The 20,863-nt window shown below is 37.0% G+C and overlaps 1 protein-coding gene across 11 annotated transcripts in view; it reads right to left on the minus strand.

The window, feature by feature from the left end:
- The window catches only part of WDPCP (WD repeat containing planar cell polarity effector), a 783,785-nt gene that overhangs the window by 309,759 nt on the left and 453,163 nt on the right, over nucleotides 1–20,863 (minus strand). For all 11 annotated transcript variants that reach the window (XM_064364171.1, XM_064364170.1, XM_064364169.1 and 8 more), the window contains one exon: nucleotides 15,506–16,115. In XM_064364171.1, the coding sequence (XP_064220241.1) occupies nucleotides 15,506–16,115 (610 nt within the window). The remainder of the gene's footprint in view (nucleotides 1–15,505; nucleotides 16,116–20,863) is intronic.

Consider the following 20,863-nt stretch of genomic DNA (forward strand, 5'->3'; position numbering starts at 1 on the left):
TTAAGAGAAATGAAAATATATGTTCATACAAAGACTTGTAAAGTACACAGTATTTTTAATCTGTTAGCTAAAACCTGGAAACAAACCAAATGTCCATCAATATGTGAAAGGATTAAAAAAACTGTGGTAACAGAAATATGAAAAAAAAAAAACCCTCAGAGGATATTAGGAACACTTCTATGCACTCAAGCTAGAAAACCTAGAAGATATGAATGAATAAATTTCTGGAAACATACACCCTGTCAAGATTGAATTAGGAAGAAACTGAATCACTGAACAGACCAATAACAAGCTCTGAAATTGAATAAAAAGCCTACCACCAGAAAAAGCTTAGGAACAGAAAATTAATACCCAAATTCTACCAGGTGTATAAAGAAGAGCTGGTACCATTACTACTGAAGGTATTCCAAAAAAAATGAGGAGGAATGACTCCCTAACTCATGCTATCAGGCCAGTATCATCCTGATACCAAAATCTGGCAAAGAGACAACAAGAAAAGAAAAGTTCTGGCAAAATCCTTGATAAACATAGACGTAAAAATCCTCAACAAATACTAGCAAATGAAATCCAGCAGCACATCAAAAAGCAAATCTACCACAATTAAGTAGGTTTTATCCCTAGATGTAAGGTAAGGTAAACATACACAAATCATTAAAGGTGATTCATCACATAAACAGAACAAAAAACAAAAACCACATGATCTTCTCAATAGACACAGAAAAGGCTTTCAATAAAATACAATGTCCTTCCATGAAAAGAAAAAAAAAAAAACCTCAACAAACTAGGCATTGAAGGAATATACTTCAAAATAATAGAGACATCTTTGAAATATCCACAGCCAACACCATAATGAATGGGCAAAAGCTGGAAAACTCAAACAAGACAAGGATGCTCTCTCTCACCATTGCTATTCAATATAGAACCAGAAGTCCTAGCCAGAGCAATCAGGAAAGAGAAAGAAATTAAATACATCTGAATAGGAATCAGGAAGTCAAATGATCTCTTTTGGTAGAAGATATGATTCTATACCTGGAAAACCCCATAGTCTCTGCCCAAAAGCTTCTAGATCTGATAAACAATTTCAGCAAAGTTTCACCATATAAAAGTAATACAAAAATCAGTAATATTGGTCTCTATCTGTTTTGGTACCAGTACCACGCTGTTTTGATTACAGTAGCCTTATAGTATAGTTTGAAGTCAGGTAGCATGATGCCTCTCACTTTGTTCATTGTCGTTAGGATTGCCTTGGCTATGTGGGCTCTCTTTTGGTTCCACATGAAGTTTAAAGTGGTTTTTTCTAGTTCTGAGAAGAAGGTCAATGGTAGCTTGATAGGGATAGCACTGAATCTATAAATTACTTGGGCAATATGGCCATTTTCACGATACTGATTCTTCCTAACCATTATCATGGGATGTTTTTCCATCTGTTTGTGTCTTCTCTTATTTCCTTGAGCAGTGGTTTGTAATTCTCCTTGAAAAGGTCCTTTATATCCTTTATTAGTTATATTCCTAGGTATTTTATTCTCTTTGCAGCAATTGTGAATGGGAGTTCACTCATGATTTGGCTCTCTGTTTGTCTGTTATTGGTGTATAGGAATGCTTGTGATTTCTGCACATTGATTTTGTATCCGGAGACTTTCCTGAAGTTGCTTATCAGCTTAAGGACATTTTGGGCTAAGACAATGCAGTCTTCTAAATAGACAATCATGTCATCTGCAAATAGAGACAATTTGCCTTTCTCTTTTCTTAATTGAATACTCTTTTTATTTCTTTTTCTTGCCGGATTGCTCTGGCTAGAACTTCCAATACTATATTGAATAAGAATTGTGAGAGAGGGCATCCTTGTCTAGTGCCAGTTTTCAGAGGGAATGCTTCCAGTTTTTGCCCTTTTAGTATGATATTGGCCATGGGTTTGTCATAAATAGTTTTTATTATTTAGAGATACGTTCTATCAATACCTGGTTTATTGAGAGTTTTTGGCATAAGGGGTTGTTGAATTTTGTGGAAGGTCTTCTCTGCATCTATTGAGATGATCATGTGTTTTTAGTCTTTGGTTCTGTTTATGTGATGGATTATGTTTATAGATTTGTGTATGTTGAACCAGCCTTGCATCCCAGGATGAAGCCTACTTGATCATGATGGATAAGCTTTTTGATGTGCTGTTGTATTTATTTTGCCAGTATTTTACTGAAGATTTTTGCATCTATATTCATCCTGGATATTGGCCTGAAGTTTTCTCTTTTAGTTGATGCCAGGTTTTGGTATCAGGATGATGCTGGTCTCATAAAATGAGTTAGGGAGGATTCCCTCTTTTTGTATTGTTAGGAATAGTTTCAGAAGGAATGGTACCAGCTCCTCTTTGTATGTCTGGTACAATTTGGCTGTAAACCCATCTGGACCTGGACTTTTTTTGGTTGGTAGGCTATTAATTGCTGTCTCAACTTCAGATCTTGTTATTGGTCTATTCAGGAATTCAACTTCTTACTGCTTTAGTCTTGGGAGGGTGTAAGTGTCCATGAATTTAGCCATTTCTTCCAGATTTGCTGGTTTATGTGCATAGAGTTGTTTGCAGTAATCTCTGATGGTGGTATGTACTTCTGTGGCTTTGGTGGTAATACCCCCTTTATCATTTTTTATTGCATCTATTAGATTCTTCTCTCTTTTTTTTTTTTTTATTAGTCTGGCTAGTGGACTGTCTATTTTGGGGATTTTTTTTTTTTTTTTCAAAAAACCAGCTCTTGGTTTTATGGATTTTTTTTTTAAGAGTTTCTTATGTCTGTATCTCCTTCAGTTCTGCTCCGATCTTAATTTCTTGTCTTCTGCTAGCTTTCGAGTGTTTTTAATCTTGCTCCTCTAGTTCTTTCAATTTTGATGATAGGTTGTCGATTTTAGATCTCTCCTCGCTTCTCATGTGGGCATTGATTGGTATAAATTTCCCTCCAGACACTGCTTTAAATGTGTCCCAGAGATTCTGGTACATTATGTCTTCATTCTTATTGGCTTTGAAGAATATCTTCCTTTATTTCTGCCTTCATTTCATTGTTTATCCAGTCATCATTCAGGAGCGAGCTGTTCAGTTTCCATGTAGTTGTGTGGTTTTGATGAGTTTCTTAATCTTGAGGTCTAATTTGATTGCACTGTGGTCTGATACACTGGTACCAAAACAGGGATATAGACCAATGGAACAGAATAGAGGCCTTGGAAGAAACGTCACACATCTACAACCATCTGATCAAACCTGACAAAAACAAGCAATGGTTCAGAAAGGATTCCCTGTTAAATGGTGCTGAGGAAACTGGCTAACCATCTACAGAAAGCTGAAACCGGACCCCTTCCTTGTACCCTACACTAAAATTAACTCCAGATGGATTAAAGATCTAAACATAAAACCTAACACCATAAAAATCCTAGAAGAAAACCTAGGCAATACCATTCAGGACATAGGCATAGGCAAGACTTCATGACCAAAACACCAAAAGCAATGGCAACAAATCCAAAATAGGCAAATGGGATCTAATTAAACCTAAGAGTTTCTGCACAACAAAAGAAACAATCATCAGATTGAACCGGCAACCAACAGAATGGGAAAAAATTTTTTGCAATCTACCCATCTGACAACTGCCAAATATCCAGAATCTATATAGCATTAAAGCAGATCTACAAGAAAAAAAACAAATGCATTCAGAAGTGGGTGAAAGATATGAACAGACACTTTTCAAAAGAAGACATTTATGAGGCCAGCAAACATATAAAAAAATGTTCCTCATCACTGGTCATCAGAGAAATGCAAATCAAAACCACATTGAGATATCATCTCATGCCAGTTAGAATGGTGATCATTAAAAAGTCTGGAGACAGATGCTGGAGAGGATGCAGAGAAATAGGAACACTGTTAGACTCTTGGTAGGAGTGTAAATTATTTCAACCATTGTGGCAGACACTGTGGTGATTCCTCAAGGATCTAGAAATAGAAATTCTATTTGACCCAGCAATCCCATTACTGGGTATATACCCAAAGGATTATAAATTGTTCTATTATAAAGATACATGCACACTTATGTTCTTCGCGGCACTATTTACAATAGCAAAGACCTGGAACCAACCCAAATGCCCATTGGTGATAGACTAGACAAAGAAAATGTGGCACATATACACCATGTAATAGTATGCAGCCGTAAAAAACGATGAGTTCGTGTCCTTTGTAGGGACATGGATGAATCTGGAAACCATCATTCTCAGCAAAATGACACAAGAACAGAAAACCAAATACCAGATGTTCTCACTCATAGGTGGATGCTGAACAGTGAGAACACATGAGCACAGGGAGGGGAACATCACACACTGGGGTCTGTTGAGGGGGTTAAGGGAGGGACAGCAGAGGGGTGGGGAAGTTGGGGAGGGATAATATGGGGAGAAATGCCAGATAAAGGTTACAGGGGGATGCAGGCAGCAAACCACCTTGCCATGTATATACCTATGCAACAATCCTGCATGATCTGCGTATGTACCCCAGAACCTAAAGTACAATTTTAAAAATTATATTTAAAAAATCAGTAATATTTCGATGCACCAACAACATCCAAGCTGAGAGCCAAATAAGGAACACAGTCCCATTCACAATAGCCACAAAAGAATAAAACATCTGGGAATACAGCTAACCAGAGAGGTAAAAGATCTCTACAACAGGAATTACTGGTCAAAAAAATCAGAGACGAAACAAACAAATGGAAAAATGTTCCAAGCTCCTGGATAGATAGAATCAATATCATTAAAATGGCTATACTCCCCAAAGCAATTTACAGATCCAATGCTATTTCTATCAAACTATCAATGACATTCTTCATTAGAATTAGGGAAAAAAACTACTTTAAAATTCATATGGAACCAAAAAAGAAACTGAATAGCTACCACAATCCTAAACAAAAGGAACAAAGCTGGAAGCATCACATATCAGACTTAAAAGTATACTACAAGGCTACCATGACCAAAACAGCAAGGTGCTGGTATAAAAACAGACACAGAGGCCAATGAAACAGAAAGAGAGCCCAGAAATAATAGTACACACCTACAACCATCTGATATTTTACAAAGTCAACAAAAACAAATGGGGAAAGGATATTCAATATATTGTACCTGGATAACTGGCTAGCAATATACAGAAGATTGAAACTGGACCCCATCTTTACACCATATACAAAAAATCAATTCAACATGGATTAAAGACTTAAATGTAAAACCTAAAACTATGAAAACCCTGGAACGTAACCTAGGAAATACCATTTGGGCACAGGCCTTGGCAAAGATTTCATGACAAAGACGCCAAAAACAATTGCAATAAAACCAAAAATTGACAAATGAGGCCTAATTAAACTAAAGGGCTTCTGCACAGCAAATGAAACAATCAACAGAGTAAAGAGACAACCTACAGAATGGGAGAAGATATTTGCAAACTATGCATCTGACAAAGGTTTAATATCCAGAGTCTATAAGGAACTTAAACAAATGAATAAGCAAAACACACCAAAAAAAAACCCATTAAAAAGTGGGCAAAGAACACAGATCTTTCAAAAGAAGAAATACATGCAGCCTACAAGCATATGAAAAAAATGCTCAATATCACCAATTATCAAAGAAATGCAAATCAAAACCACTATGCAATATCATCTCATACCAGTCAGAATGACTATTATTAATAAGTTAAAAAAATAACAGATGCTGGTGAGGATGCAGAGAAAAAAGAACACTTATACACTGCTAGTGGGAATGTAAATTAGTTCAGATACTGTGGAAAGCAGTTTGGTGATGTCTCAAAGAACTTAAAACAGAATTGCCATTCAAACCAACAATCTCATTATTGGGTATATATATACTCAAAGAAATATAAACTGTTCTACTATAAAGACACATACGCACACATGTTCATCACAGCATTATTCATAATAGCAAAGACTTGGATGGAATCAAACCAAATACCCATCAACAGTAGACTGGATAAAGAAAATGTAGTACATATACACCATAGAATACCGTGTAGCCATAAAAAAGAATGAGATCATGTGCATTGCAGCAAGATGGATGCAGCCAGAGGCTGTTATCCTGAATGAAATAACACAGGAATAGAAAACCAAATACCACATTTCTCACTTATACGTGGGAGCTAAACATTGAGTATGTATAGACACTAAGAAGGGAACAACAGACAACAGGGCCTAGTTGAGGGTGGAGGATGGGAGGATGGTGAGGATCGAAAAACCGCCTATCAAATACTGTACTTATTACCCGGGTGATGAAATAATCTGTACACCAAATCCCCGAGACATGCAATTTACCTATAAAACAAACCTGCACATGTACCCCTAAACCTAAAATATACTGACATAATGAACTACTGCTCAGTAATGTAACGAAAAAATATAAAGATATACACACTAACCTCGAAGATTCTCACAGAGTAACACTGAGTGAAAGTACCAAGACACAAGAGTACCTACTATATGATCCCATTTCTATGGAATTCTAGAAAAGGAAAAACTATGTTTTTATTAAAAAAAATGTATCTTGGCCAGGCACAGTGGCTCACGCCTGTAATCCCCGCACTTTGGGAGGCCGAGGTGGGCGGATCACGAGGTCAAGAGATCGAGACCATCCTGACCAACATGGTGAAACCCCATCTCTACTAAAAACACAAAAATTAGCCGGGCATGGTGGCACGCGCCTGTGGTCCCAACTACTCGGGAGGCTGAAGCAGGAGAAACCCTTGAACCCAGGAGGCGGAGGTTGCAGTGAGCCGAGATTGCGCCACTACACTCCGGCCTGGCAACAAAGCAAGACTGTCTCAAAAAACCAAATGTTTCTTTATAGATTTAGGGATACAAGTACAGTTGTGTTACATGGATATACTGCATTGATGAAGTCTGGGCTTTTATTGTACCTATCACCCAAATAGTGAACATTGTACTCAATAGGCAGTATTTCATCCCTCACCCCCTCCCATCCTCCCATCTTTTGGACTCTCCAGTGTCTATTACGCCACTCTGTATGTCCATGCGTACCCACTGTTTAGCTCCCACCTATAAATGAGAATGTGAAGTTTTTGACTTTCTGTTTTCCAGATGATTTCACTAAGGATAATGACCTCTAGCTCCATCCATATTGCTGCAAAGGACATGAGCAAATAGAATCTATAATGATGGAAAGCAGATCAATGCTCATCACTTTGGGAGAGGTAGAAATTAACTGAAAGGGGCCTTGAAAGAATTTTTTGGGATGATGGAAATGTTCTATATTATGATGGTGGTAGTACCATTTGTCAAAACTCATTGACCTGTTTTTTTTTTTTTTTTTTTTTTTGAGAAGTTTCACTCTTGTTGCCCAGGCTGGAACAATTGTAAAATTTTGGCTCACTGTGAACTCTGCTTCCCAGGTTCAAACAATTTTCCTGTCTCAGCTTCCTGAGTAGCTTAAATTACAGGCACGTGCCACCACACCTGGGCAATTTTTAAAAACATTTTTAGTAGAGACGGGATTTCACCACATTGGTCAAGCTGGTCTTGAACTCCTAACTTCAGGTGATCCACCTCCCTCGGCCTCCCAAAGTGCTGGGATCACAGGCATGAGCGACTGCACCTGGCCTGAACTGTACATTTTAAATGAATTTATTTTATTTATGTAAGTTGTACCTCAATAAACTTGATTTAAAAATTCATCATCACTCTAGTTTGAGGAAAGTAGAATGTTGTCTAGAATAAAAGTTCATTTAAAATGATATGAGATCCAATTTTAAGATGACTAGGCATCTAATGAAGTGTTTAGCATTTCCAGCAATAAACTGCCTAATACTACTTGGGTAAAGTATAATGTTGAAATAACTCGTTGAAAATCACTCTTGAGGAAAATTGCTTTGTACAAAATTTCTAAGAGAAAATCATACTGTTCATTTTTTAGAAAGAGACATACACACACATTGCCCATGATTTTTAAAATTCTATGAGAGTGAGAATGTTAGCTTTTATTATCTCTTGTTTAATATTATCACTTGAACATTAAACCTTTTCCCAACTTTGCACCTCTATGAGGGCATTGTGGGGACACTCCAGGCAAATGGAATACTATAATCACCAACATGGAAGGCGTGAGTGTGACAGCACACACCATGGCTGGGAAGCTACACTAGTGCAACTCAGCTGGGGAGATAAAGCCCAAGAGGCAGAAAAGGGCTTATCAACCACTGAAGTATTTCTTTATTTTAACTTTTAGGTTTGGGGGTACATGTGAAGGTTTGCTACATAGGTAAACTCGTATCATGGGGGTTTGTACAGATTATTTCATCACCCAAGTATTAAGCCCAGTAACCAAAAGTTAACTTTTCTGCTTCTCTCCCTCCTCTCAAACTCTATCCTCAGGTAGACCCCAGTGTTTGCTGTTCATTTGTTTGCGTTCATGAGTTATCAGCATTTAGCTCTCACTTATAAGTAAGAACATACAGTATTTGATTTTCTGTTCCTGCATTTGTTTGCTAAGTATGATAGCCTCCAGCTCCATTGATGTTCCCACAAAAGACATGATGTATTTCAAGCTGGAGAATCCATGACCAAATCTGTACTATTAGAAGGATCACTAGGATAGCACTCAGGGGATTAACTGGGGAGTAGGATGAGAAGTCTGGAAGGCAGAAGAATACAGATACAGGGCCTCTGCTTGATCATGGTAAAACAGAGTAGGTCAGAGTAAAGCAATGACAGTGAGGCTGAACTGGATGAGATGTTATGAGTGTATATCAATAGGATATGGTCACTAATTGGATGCGGTATTAGAAGGGAGGGAGGATTCTAGAAAAACTTTTGACTTGGACGTTCCATCTGAGTAACTGTACCATTCACCAAAAAGAAGAATACAAGAGGAAAAGCAGGTCTGGAGAGAAAGAAGATGACTTCATGTCTGCACATAATGAGTCTGAGGCACACATGTACATCCAAGAGAATGTATTCAGCAAGCCAGGTGAATATGTGGATGTGGAGTCAGGAATGGTCTGGCTGGAGTCAGAGATCAGATAACAAAATTGAAAACAAAGTCTCAACTTGTACAAAGTGAGAGAAGGGCTAAAAACAGAACCCTCAATGGCCCTAACATTTTCATGAGTAGGCAGAAAAAGAGCATAAAAAAGTGACAGAAAGTTGCATTTGGGATCACAGAGGGCAAGTTTGATGAGGGTTCTGTGACAGTGGAAGTGGTCAGAAATGATCAAATGCTGAAAAGTCATCAAACAACATACGAGAAATGTATTATTAAGTAGGAAGTCACTGGTGACCTTTCCAAGAGCAGTTCTGAGAGACCATTGAAGATACAGCCAAAGCACAGTGTTCTGAGGAGTGAGAAACGAAGAAGCAGAGAAAATGCAATGTTCATTATTATTTCAGTAAGTTTGGCTATGAAAGAAAGGTGAACATGAGATTAATAACAGAGGGGAAATCATTTTAAGGAAGAGTTCTGTTAGTCTGTTTTTATGGTATGACTTGGGCCTGTTTATCTGCTCCTGTACCAAGATAGATGGGGCTGGGGAGGTTGACAAAATAAAGGTATCAAAGGGAATGTTACAGGATCCACAGAGGAAATAGTGGTGGCATCAGTCTTGCACAAAAGGAAAGACTCTTTTTTTACTAAACTGAGAGGGAAAGATTCATGTGCAAACTGATAAGTGGTTGGGTGGGTGGGTGGGTGGTAAAAAGCAGATAAATTTAATGAACTGACAATTAAAAGGTGAGATGCTCTGTTGGGAGGGATAAGGAACTGATTATGTGAGTTTAAGGAGAGCAGTGAAGGTTGGAAAAGGTACTAATGAGAATGGAAAAGCTTTAATATCCCAATAGTATAATTAGGGCTTCCACTTTTTAAAATTAACCTTAGTCTATGTATGAAGAAATATGCGATAGTGATTGTCACATAAAGAGATTCTGAATACATACTGCTTTCTATAAAACAGTATTTCCTGCCTTCCATGTAATGACACTTCTAATTACCTCCTAAGGAAGACATAATCTTTGAATTCTTCTAATAACAATAATGATGGACTTTTAATGCCCAACACATTTGTGAGATCCTTGTAAGGATTAAGAAATGGAAGCTCTAGCCTTGGAACAGCGTTCCTTCAACATTACACTAACTGACCTAATCTAACATCAAACTCCAAAAATCTTAGCATATTGGCATTAGGCACTGCCACGTTTACATATGAAAGCATTCTATTTTAAACTATGATCCATGATCTATCTTTACAATTTTAAATTGTAAGCTACACCTTTCATGTCAAATTTTCCAAAGGCTTGCATAACAAGCATCTGAAAAAAACCTCATAAATGCTCCCTAGTGGGGAAACTGCACATGTAACTACCTGTTTATGTATGCAGTAACTTGAATTATACATGAAAATTCCACATGGATGCCCAGAATCAGCACTGACAAATTCAAGAAGTATATTAATTTTTTTGGATGTATTTAGTAGCAGATCATAAGAAAAATCTGTTCTTTAAACTGGGTTTTCTTTAAAAAATCTGCTAGTTGGAATCTTCTATTTCAAGGAATCTACTCTTCCCAGGAAAAATAATTTGTAATAAATATTAATCTTATACATTCAAAATGAGAAACAAAACTTTAAAAATTCCTTGGAAATTACATATTTAGATCTCCTAAAGAGCATGTAAGACTGTACAATTTCCCTATCCTATAAAACTTAGAGTCATATTGAAAATAAAATTTAAATGATAAATGTCAGTTGCAAAAGTTATCACCTTTTCATTTGAATGCTTGACTTCTATTGGATAATTCTCTTCCAAGAGACCTTCTTGGGAAAAAGAGGTGACAGCCAACTCAATGCCTAATTGATTTAGGAACAGTGCCCAGGGAGACAGTCCAATTAAGTTTACAAGCTGGCAATTAGCAGGAAGCCCTCTAAATCCCTACATTGAGAGCCTGTTTACTTTAGTAAGAAGGCAAATGTGCTAGAGATAGGAAGAGAAAGCTGTGCTTTTTGCAAAGCTGCTGTGAGTAGGCCCACAAGGGAAAGCTGAAGAAAAGCTAGGTGTACATGGGCATAAAGCCTTCTGTTTGACAGGTAAATGGGTAATTTAGAGGGTGAAAGGAGAGATTGAGAGGGGTCTGGGGGAGAGACAGAGAGAGAAAGAGAGTGTGTGTGTGTGAGCATGAGTGCATGAGTGTGTGTGTTTTAACAGACATGTGAAACATCAAACATCCAGTTTAATTAGTGTTGTGTATGGAGACACACAACTGTTAAACATGTAGTTGGGCAAAGTATAACTGGATTATCTCATAATAACTGAGACTCCAAACATTTTTTTCTTGAATGTTAACATTATGAATAGATTTAGCTGCATTTTTATTATGTGAAAAGAACATAGGTCTCACACTGTATGCATTATATCTTGTAGGTTAATCAAGTCATGTTCACTAGATATTTCGTATACTCAACTTCAGAGACAAGCAGGTCCATAAAAAACAAAGTAAATTGAAAGCTATTTAACAAACACTACAATGCCTTTAAAAACCTAACTTTGTACCACAGAGTCAAATTCCATAAGGGGTTCTAAAATGTACCTACCTTTCTATGTTTTCAAGTAGCCATACTGTACATTAATTAAAATTTATTTTTTAAACCTAAGTGAGATTCTCTCAAGAATGTTAAATTGTAGAAATCTAATACCTAAAGTATATCATATATTTCAGGGTATAGAAAGTAATGCAAAGTTACAAACGGGAAGTGAATCATCATAATAAATTATATTTTAAAGTCTCTTAGTTGATACATAAAAATCAAATCAAAATGGAATAAAGACTTAAATGTAAAACCCAAAAGTATAGAAACACTGAAAGACAGCTAGGTAATACCATCCTGGACAATGGGCAAAAATTTTATGACAAGTATGCCAAAAGCAATCGCAACAAAAGCAAAAATTGACAAGTGAGATCTAATTAAACAAGAGCTTCTACACAGCAAAAGAAACTACAAAGAGAGTGAACAGACAACCTACAGAACAGGAGAAAATATTTGCAAACTGCATCTGAAAAAGGTCAATATCCAGCATCTATAAGGAACTTAGACAATTTACAAGAGAAAAACAAACAAACCCTTTAAAATGTGTGCAAAGCCAAAGTAATTTGTGGATTCAACGCTATTCTCATGAAACTACCATTGACATTCTTCACAGAATTAGAAATAATTACTTTAAATTTCACATGGAACCAAAAAGGAGCCTGGATAGCTAAGACAAACCTAAGCAAAAAGAACAAAGCTGGAGGCATCATGCTACCTGTATTCAAACTATACTACAAGGCTACAGTAACCAAAACAATATGATACTGGTACCAAATCAGATATATAGACCAATGGAACAGAACAGTGTCCTCAGAAATAACACCACACATCTATAACCATCTGATCTTCGACAAACCTGACAAAAACAAGCAATAGGAAAGAAGATTCCCTATTTAACAAATGGTGTTGGGAAAACTGGCTAGCCATATGTAGAAAACTGAAACTGGACCCCTTCCTTATACAAAAACTAACTCAGGATGGATTAAAGACTTAAACATAAAACCCAAAACCATAGAAATTGTAGAAGAAAACCTAGGTTATACCATTCAGGACACAGGTATGAGCAAAGACTTCATGAAAACACCAAAAGCAATTGCAACAAAAGACAAAATTGACAAATGGGATCTAATTAAACTAAAGAGCTTCTGCACAGCAAAAGAAACATATCAGAATCAACATGCAACCTACAGAATGGGAGAAAATTTCTGCAATCTATCCATCTGACAAAGGTATTATATCTAGAATCTACAAGGAACTGAAACAAATTAACAAGAAAAAAACAACTCCATCAAAAAGTGGGCAAATGATATAAGCAGATACTTCTCAAAAGAAGACATTTAAGTGGCCAACAAACATATGAAAAAAAGCTCATCATTACTGATCATTAGAGAAATGCAAATCAAAACTACAATGAGATACATCTCACACCAGCCACAATGGCAATTATTAAAAAGTCAAGAGGCTGGGTGTGGTGGCTCACACCTGTAATGCCAGCACTTCAGCAGGCCGAGGCAGGCAGATCACTTCAGGTCAGGAGTTCAAGACCAGCCTAGGCAACATGATGAAACCCTGTCTGTACTAAAAATACAACAATTAGCCAGGTGTGGTGGCGCATGCCTGTAATCACAGCTACTCAGGGGGGCCAAAGCAGGAGAAATTGCTTGAACCCAGGAGATGCAGGTTGCTGTGAGCTCAGATCACGCTACTGCACTCCAGCCTGGGCAACAGATTGAGACTCTGTCTCAAAAAAAAAAAAAAAAAGTCAAGAAACAGTAGATGCTAGTGAGGCTATGGAGAAATAGAACACTTTTACACCATTGATGGGAGTTTAAATTAGTTCAACCATTGTGGAAGACAGTGTGATGATTCCTCAAAGATCCAGAAGCAGAAATACCATTTTACCCAGCAATCCCATTACTGAATATATACCCAAAGGAATATAAATCATTCTACTATAATGACACATGCACACATATGTTTATTACAAAATTATTTATAATAGCAAAGACATGCAACCAACCCAAATGCCCATCAATCACAGACTGAATAAAAAAAATGTGGTACATATACACTATGGAATACTATGCAGCCATAAAAAAGAATGAGATCATGGCCTTTACCAGGCCATAGATGAAGCTGGAAGCCATCATCCTCAGCAAACTAACACAGGAATAGAAAACCAAACATCACATGTTCTCACTCATAAGTGAGAGCTGAACAATCACAATACATGGACGGGCACAGCGAGGGGAACAGCACACACTGGGGCCAATTGGGGATGGGGGAGTAAGGAGAGGAAGAGCATTAGGACAAACACCTAATGCATGCAGGGTTTAAAATCTAGATGACAGGTTGATAGGTACAGCAAACCACCATGGCACACATACACCTATGTAACAAACTTCTACATTCTGCTCATGTATCCCAGAATTTAAAGTAAAATAAAAATAAAAGTGGGCAAAGGACATGAACAGACACTCTTCAAAAGAAGACATACATGAGACCAAGAAGCATATGAAAAAAAGTTCAGTATCACTGATCATTAGAGAAATGCAAATCAAAACCAAAATGAGATATCATCACACACCAGTGTGAATGGCTATTACTAAAAAGTCAAAAAATACCAGATGCAGGCAAGGTTGTAGACAAAAGGGAACACTTATACACTGTGAGGGGGGAGTGTAAATTAGTTCAATCATTGTGGAAAGCAATATAGCAATTCCTCACAGAGCTAAAAGCAGAACTACCATTTGACCCAGGAATCCAATTACTGGGTACATACCCAGAGGAATATAAATCATTTTGCCATAAATATACACACACACAAACGTTTGCTGCAGCACCATTCACAATAGCAAAGACATGGAATCAACCTAAATGCCTATCAATTACAGATTGGATAAAGAAAATGTGGTACATATACACCGTGGATTATTATGCAGCCATTAAAAAAACAAGATCATATCTTTTGCAGGAACATGAATGGAGCTGCAGGCCATTATCTTTAGCAAACTAATGCAGAAACAGAAAACCAAATACCACATGTTCTCACTTAAAAGTGGGAGCTAAATGATAATAACTTATTAACACAAAGAAGAAAAAAAGCAGACATTGGGGTCTAGTTGAGGGAGGAGGATGAGAGGAGGGAGACGAACAGAAAAGATAACTATTGTGTACTGGGCTTAATACCAGTGTGATGAAATAATATGTACAGCAAACCCCCATGATACATGTGTACCTATATAACAAACTTTAATGTGTACCCACAAACCTAAATAAAAGTTAAAAGAAATAAAGTGTCTTGGTTGAAATGGGCTACATTAATATATAATTTTATACATATTAACTTATCAACATCTATAAAAATATCTATCCTTTTGAATATTTTTATCCAAAAGAGAAACTAAAACAAAGTTATACAAGTATCTTCAGCAAATTCTAACTAAATATCTGCTTTCTTTTATTTTAAAACATTTGTTTCACACAATTCCAGTCTGGGAATCAACAGACACCAATAATGTAAAATAATTTTTATAGAAAAATTATTCTATTCCTACAACACAGAATTTTTCAATGGAAAAAGTGAGTCCTTTTAAAATATTCACATATCTATTGCTTAAGGAATTATTTAGTAGTGCAGTTTATTTTAGAGAGTATGAAATGTAAAAGTTCAGGTTTTTGAAGCATCATGATTGACAATTAATGCAATTTACAAATTCTTCAATATCTAATGTTCCTTTGGCAGTTAGAAAATCATCCACAAAAGGAAACTATATGTATATTTAAAAGGTAAACATATTTATGGGATGACAAATAGAAAAATCTACTTTGTAAGAATAGTTTCATTGCCTTAATTATGTCACTATCATAAACACTTCACTTAGGATTTCCTTAACTTACCTAGTTTAAACAACAGCACACCCAAAGGTCCTCTTTCAAACCTGAGGAAGAGGAGATCATAGATATCACTACCTTCAGCCTTCCGAGAAACAAACTGAGGAGCTATCCATTGCATCTGAATAAGACTGCTGGAACCATCAAATAATTTATTGAATTGCAGAGTCTCCCTGGGTAAGCAGTCTTCAGCCAACAGCTGGATGTTAATAGGGGAGAGAGCCATATCAAAAATTTGCAACTCCCCTTGGTTGCTGCCAACTAGCAGAATGGCACCACTTGGGTGGCAGCTTATTAATGAAGGCAAAAGTTCAGTCTGTGCTAAGAAAGTCACTCTACGGTGAGTTTCATAAAGAATTAGTGAGGAATCTTCACAGCCCAGAATCAGTTTGTCTTCAGTAACATTCCTGCAACAACTGATGGCCTTTGATTTTAGTGGTATTCTGGTGACAGACACACACTGGATTTTATTCCGAACACATTCATAGATGCAGCTGTCAGCCATGGGCTCTTTGTCTACACTGATGGAGTGCTCCACTGTGAACACCTGATAAGGCTGTTTGGCTCCAAAGCAAACATCCAGTGGGTCCCATTCTGTGCGAACAGAACTCAGAACCTGTAAGAAATATATCAAGTACATTCAGACAGAGTTTGGTTTTTTTTCAACTTCACACCTACGCATGCATATTAATTCAGAAACCTATTAAATAACATCAATTACTATCTTAAACATCAGGAACATATAAGCATATGAAGTATATATAGCACATCTATCTCATATAGATCACATATACAAATACAGTGACAGAGTAAGATCCTATCTTTAAAAAAAAAGTATACATACAGCATAGCTGCAATAATTAAAATATAAGATTTTAATTTTAACAATTTGTTTTGGAAGGCTTGTAAATCCCTTTAAATATGTCCCACGATATATAAAAACTAAGAAAGTCAGCTTTTAGTAAAATAGTATGGTTAGCAGAATATCTTAAAAAGTCACAAAGAATGAATAAGAACTTACGAACACAAAGTTGGACTTTAAATGATTGATTTCCTTTGACCAGGCACCCTTCTACATTCTGAAGTTATTGGTAAGGTACTAATAAGAAATGCATTTCTAATTAGTAGGGCTGGGTAGGCAAAGGAAAAACTTTGAACCCTGTTAACAATCTTGTAGAAATATTTTACTATCAGAAAAGATATAAAGGAGTTCTAAGTAGACAAATGACCAAGAGAAAGAAATAATGTATTGTACCAGTTTAAAAATAATTAAGGAAGCAATTAATAGCCTACCAACCAAAAAAAGCCCAGGTCCAGATGAATTCACAGCTGAATTCTACCAGACATACAAAGAGGAGCTGGTACCACTCCTTCTGAAACTATACCAAACAATCCAAAAAGAGGGAATCCTTCCCAAATCGTTTTATGAGACCAACATCATCCTGATACCAAAACCAGGCAGAGACTCAACAAGAAAAGAAAACTTCAGGTCAATATCCATGATGAACATAGATACAGAAATCTTCCATAAAATACTGGCAAAGCAATTGCAACAGCACATCAAAAAGCTTATCCATCACGATCAAGTAGGCTTCATCCCACGGATGCAAGGCTGGTTCAACATACAAAAGTCTATAAATGTACTTCACCACATAAACAGAACCAAAGACAAAAACCATATGATTATCTCAATTGATGCAGAGAAGGCCTTTGACAAAAATCAGCAGCCCTTTATGCTAAAAAGCCTCAATAAACTAGGTATCGACAGAACTAATAAAAGCTATATACAACAAACCCACAGCCAATATCATACTGAATGGGCAAAAACTGGAAGCATTCCCTTTGAAATCTGGCACTAGACAAGGATGCCCTCTCTCACCACTCCTATTCAATTTAGTATTGGAAGTTCTAGCCAGAGGTATCAGGCAAGAAAAAGAAGTAAAGGGTATTCAATTAGGAGAAGAGGAAGTCAAACTGTCTCTATTTGCAGATGACACGATTGTATATTTAGAAGACCCCATCGTCTCAGCCCAAAATCTCCTGAAACTGATAAGCAACTTCAGCACAGTCTCAGGACACAAAATCAATGTGCAAAAATCACAGGCATTCCATTATACCAATAACAGACTTAAAGAAAGCCAAATCAAGAGTGAACTGCCATTCACAATTGCTATGAAGAGAATAAAATACCTAGGAATAAAACTAACAAAGAATGTAAACGACCTCTTCAAGGAGAATTACAAACCACTGCTCAACGAAATAAGAGAGGACACAAACAGATGGAAGAACATTCCATGCTCATGGTTAGGAAGAATCAATATTGTGAAAATGGTCATACTGCCCAAAGTAATTTATAGATTCACTGCTATCCCCATCAAGCTACCTATGACCCTCTTCACAGAACTGGAAAAAACCACCTTAAACTTCATATGGAACCAAATGAGAGCCCGCATAGCCAAGACAATCCTAAGCAAAAGAACAAAGCTGGAGGCATCACACTGCCTGACTTCAAACTATACTACAAGACTACAGTAATCAAAACAGCATGGTACTGGTACCAAAACAGAGACATAGGCCAATGGAATAGAACAGAGGCCTCAGAAACAACACCACACATCTACAACCATCTGATCTTTGATGAACATGACAAAAACAAGCAATGGGGAAAGGATTCCCTGTTTAATAAATGGTGTTGGGAAAACTGGATAGCCAGGTGCAGAAAGCAGAAACTGGATCCCTTCCTGACACCTTACACTAAAATTAACTCCAGATGGATTAAAGACTTAAACATAAGACCTAACACCATAAAAACCCTAGAAGAAAACCTAGGCAAAACCATTCAGGACATAGGCATAGCCAAGGACTTCATGACTAAAACACCAAAAGCATTGGCAACAAAAGCCAAAATAGACAAATGAGATCTAATTAAACTCCAAGGCTTTTGCATAGCAAAAGAAACACTCATTAGAATGAACTGGCAACCAACAGATGGAAAAAAATTTTTGCAATCTTCCCATCTGACAAAGGACTTATATCCAGAATTTACAAAGAACTAAAACAGATTTACAAGAAAAAAACAAACAAATTCAAAAGCCGGCAAAGGATATGAAGACACTTTTCAAAAGAAGACATATATGAGGCCAACAAACATATGAAAAAATGCTCGTCATCACTGGTCATTAGAAAAATGCAAATCAAAACTACACTGAGATACCATCTCACACCAGTTAGAATGGCGATCATTAAAAAATCTGGAGACAACAGATGCTGGAGAGGATGTGGAGAAATAGGAACACTTTTACACTGTTGGTGGGAGTGTAAATTAGTTCAACCATTGTGGAAGACAGTGTGGCAATTCCTCAAGGACCTAGAAATAGAAATTCCATTTGACCCAGCAATCCCATTACTGGGTATATAACCAAAGGATTATAAATCATTCTAATATAAAGACACATGCACATGTATGTTCATTGCAGCACTGTTTACAATAGCAAAAACTTGGAACCAACCCAAATGCCCATCGATGATAGACTGGTCAAAGAAAATGTGGTACATATACACCATGGAATACTATGCAGCCATAAAAAACTATGAGTTCGCGTCCTTTGTAGGGACATGGATGAACCTGGAAACCATCATTCTCAGCAAACTGACACAAGAACAGAAAATCAAACACCGCATGTGCTGGTGTTGAACAATGAGAACACATGGACACAGGGAGGGGAGCATCACACACTGAGGTCTTCTGCGGGGGGTACTAGGGGAGGGACAGTAGTGGGGTAGGGAGTTGGGGAGGGAAAACATGGGTAGAAATGCCAGATATAGGTGATGGGGATTGAGGCAGCAAACCACATTGCCATGTATGTACCTATGCAACAATCCTGCATGTTCTTCACATGTACCCCCAAACCTAACGTGCAATTATATAGATAGATAGATAGATAGATAGATAGATAGATAGGTAGATAATTATTAAGACCTAGTATATTTAGTCGGTCCTTGAACAACATGGGTTTGAACTATATGTGTTCACTTACAGGTGGATGTTTTTCAACCAAATGCAAATAGAAAATACAGTATTCCCAGTATGTGAACTCTGTGTAAGCAGAGGGCTAACTTTTCATATACTTGAGCTCTACAAAGCTAAGTATATGCAGATTTTGGTATAGTGTGTGTATGTGTGTGTGTCTGTGTATTCGCACGTGTGCGTGTGTGTGTGTGGGGGGGTGGTCCTGGAACCAATTCTCCACCTATATTGAGGGACAACTGCAATATGATTTGTCAATCCTGGTGGAGTAAAATTTTAAAAGCATCTCTGGTGTAGAAAGGCAAGGCTATCTACCAACATGGAACATAATGCAGAAGAACATAAAATAAAACAACAGGTCATTCACTTAATTCATATGTAAATGATGGGAGCCCAAGAACCAGGAGAGTGATATTAGAGAAGGTCAGACCCAGAAATATTAAATAACATATATCTACACATGTTAAAATTTTATGGAACTGTACATCCCCCAAATAGGTGCATGTAAAATCCGACGAAATCCATCTAAGGTCTGTACCCAAGTTAACAGTATAGTAATGAGGTCATTTTCCTGTACTTGACAGTAATGTAAGATGTCATTGGGGACACTGGGTGAAAAGTACAGAAAGAGCATTTACTGTACTATTTAGCAATTTCTTGTGAGTCAAACTATTTCAAGATTAAAAGTTATTTTTTTTTTAAATGCACACACATTTCTCCAGCTGTGTGGCAGAGTGGCTGGATTGGGAAGGGGTGGGAGTTAATGTGACTTAAAAAAAAAATCCATCCTACATATCATTACCAAATTAATCTTCCTAAACTAAATGCTTTTGCCTCTATAAAAAAAAAAATCCATCCTACATATCATTACCAAATTAATCTTCCTAAACTAAATGCTTTTGCCTCTATTCCCCAATTCACACCCTTCAATGGTTACCCACTGACTAATAAGTTTTTATTCCCTTTCCTGGAACATAAAATACCACAGGATCCGTATCCAACTCCTTCCCTCCCTCACACCCTTTTTGCTGCAGTCATTTTCTTTTTTGTCCAGTAAATATTTGAATACAAGCTATGTGCGAGGCACTGGTTCTGGGTGCTAGGGATACGATGGTGAGTAAAATCTTCTCAATCAGGTGCATACACTTGTAAGAGAGAAAAAAGTAATATATTTTCCTCCCATCACAAGGTTCATAGCTGACATCCCTATAACAAACGACAGATTAATAAGAGAAAAGCTTAACGAATTTATGTAATCAAAATTTTATGCAACACAGGTGCCTTCAGAAATGAAGACCCAAGGAACCAGGGAAAACTGTCTATTTTACGCTTAGGTT

This window comes from Aotus nancymaae, unplaced genomic scaffold (genome assembly GCF_030222135.1).
Source record: "Aotus nancymaae isolate 86718 unplaced genomic scaffold, 86718_ANA_hifiasm-v0.15.2.pri h1tg000057l, whole genome shotgun sequence".
NCBI lineage: Eukaryota > Metazoa > Chordata > Mammalia > Primates > Aotidae > Aotus > Aotus nancymaae.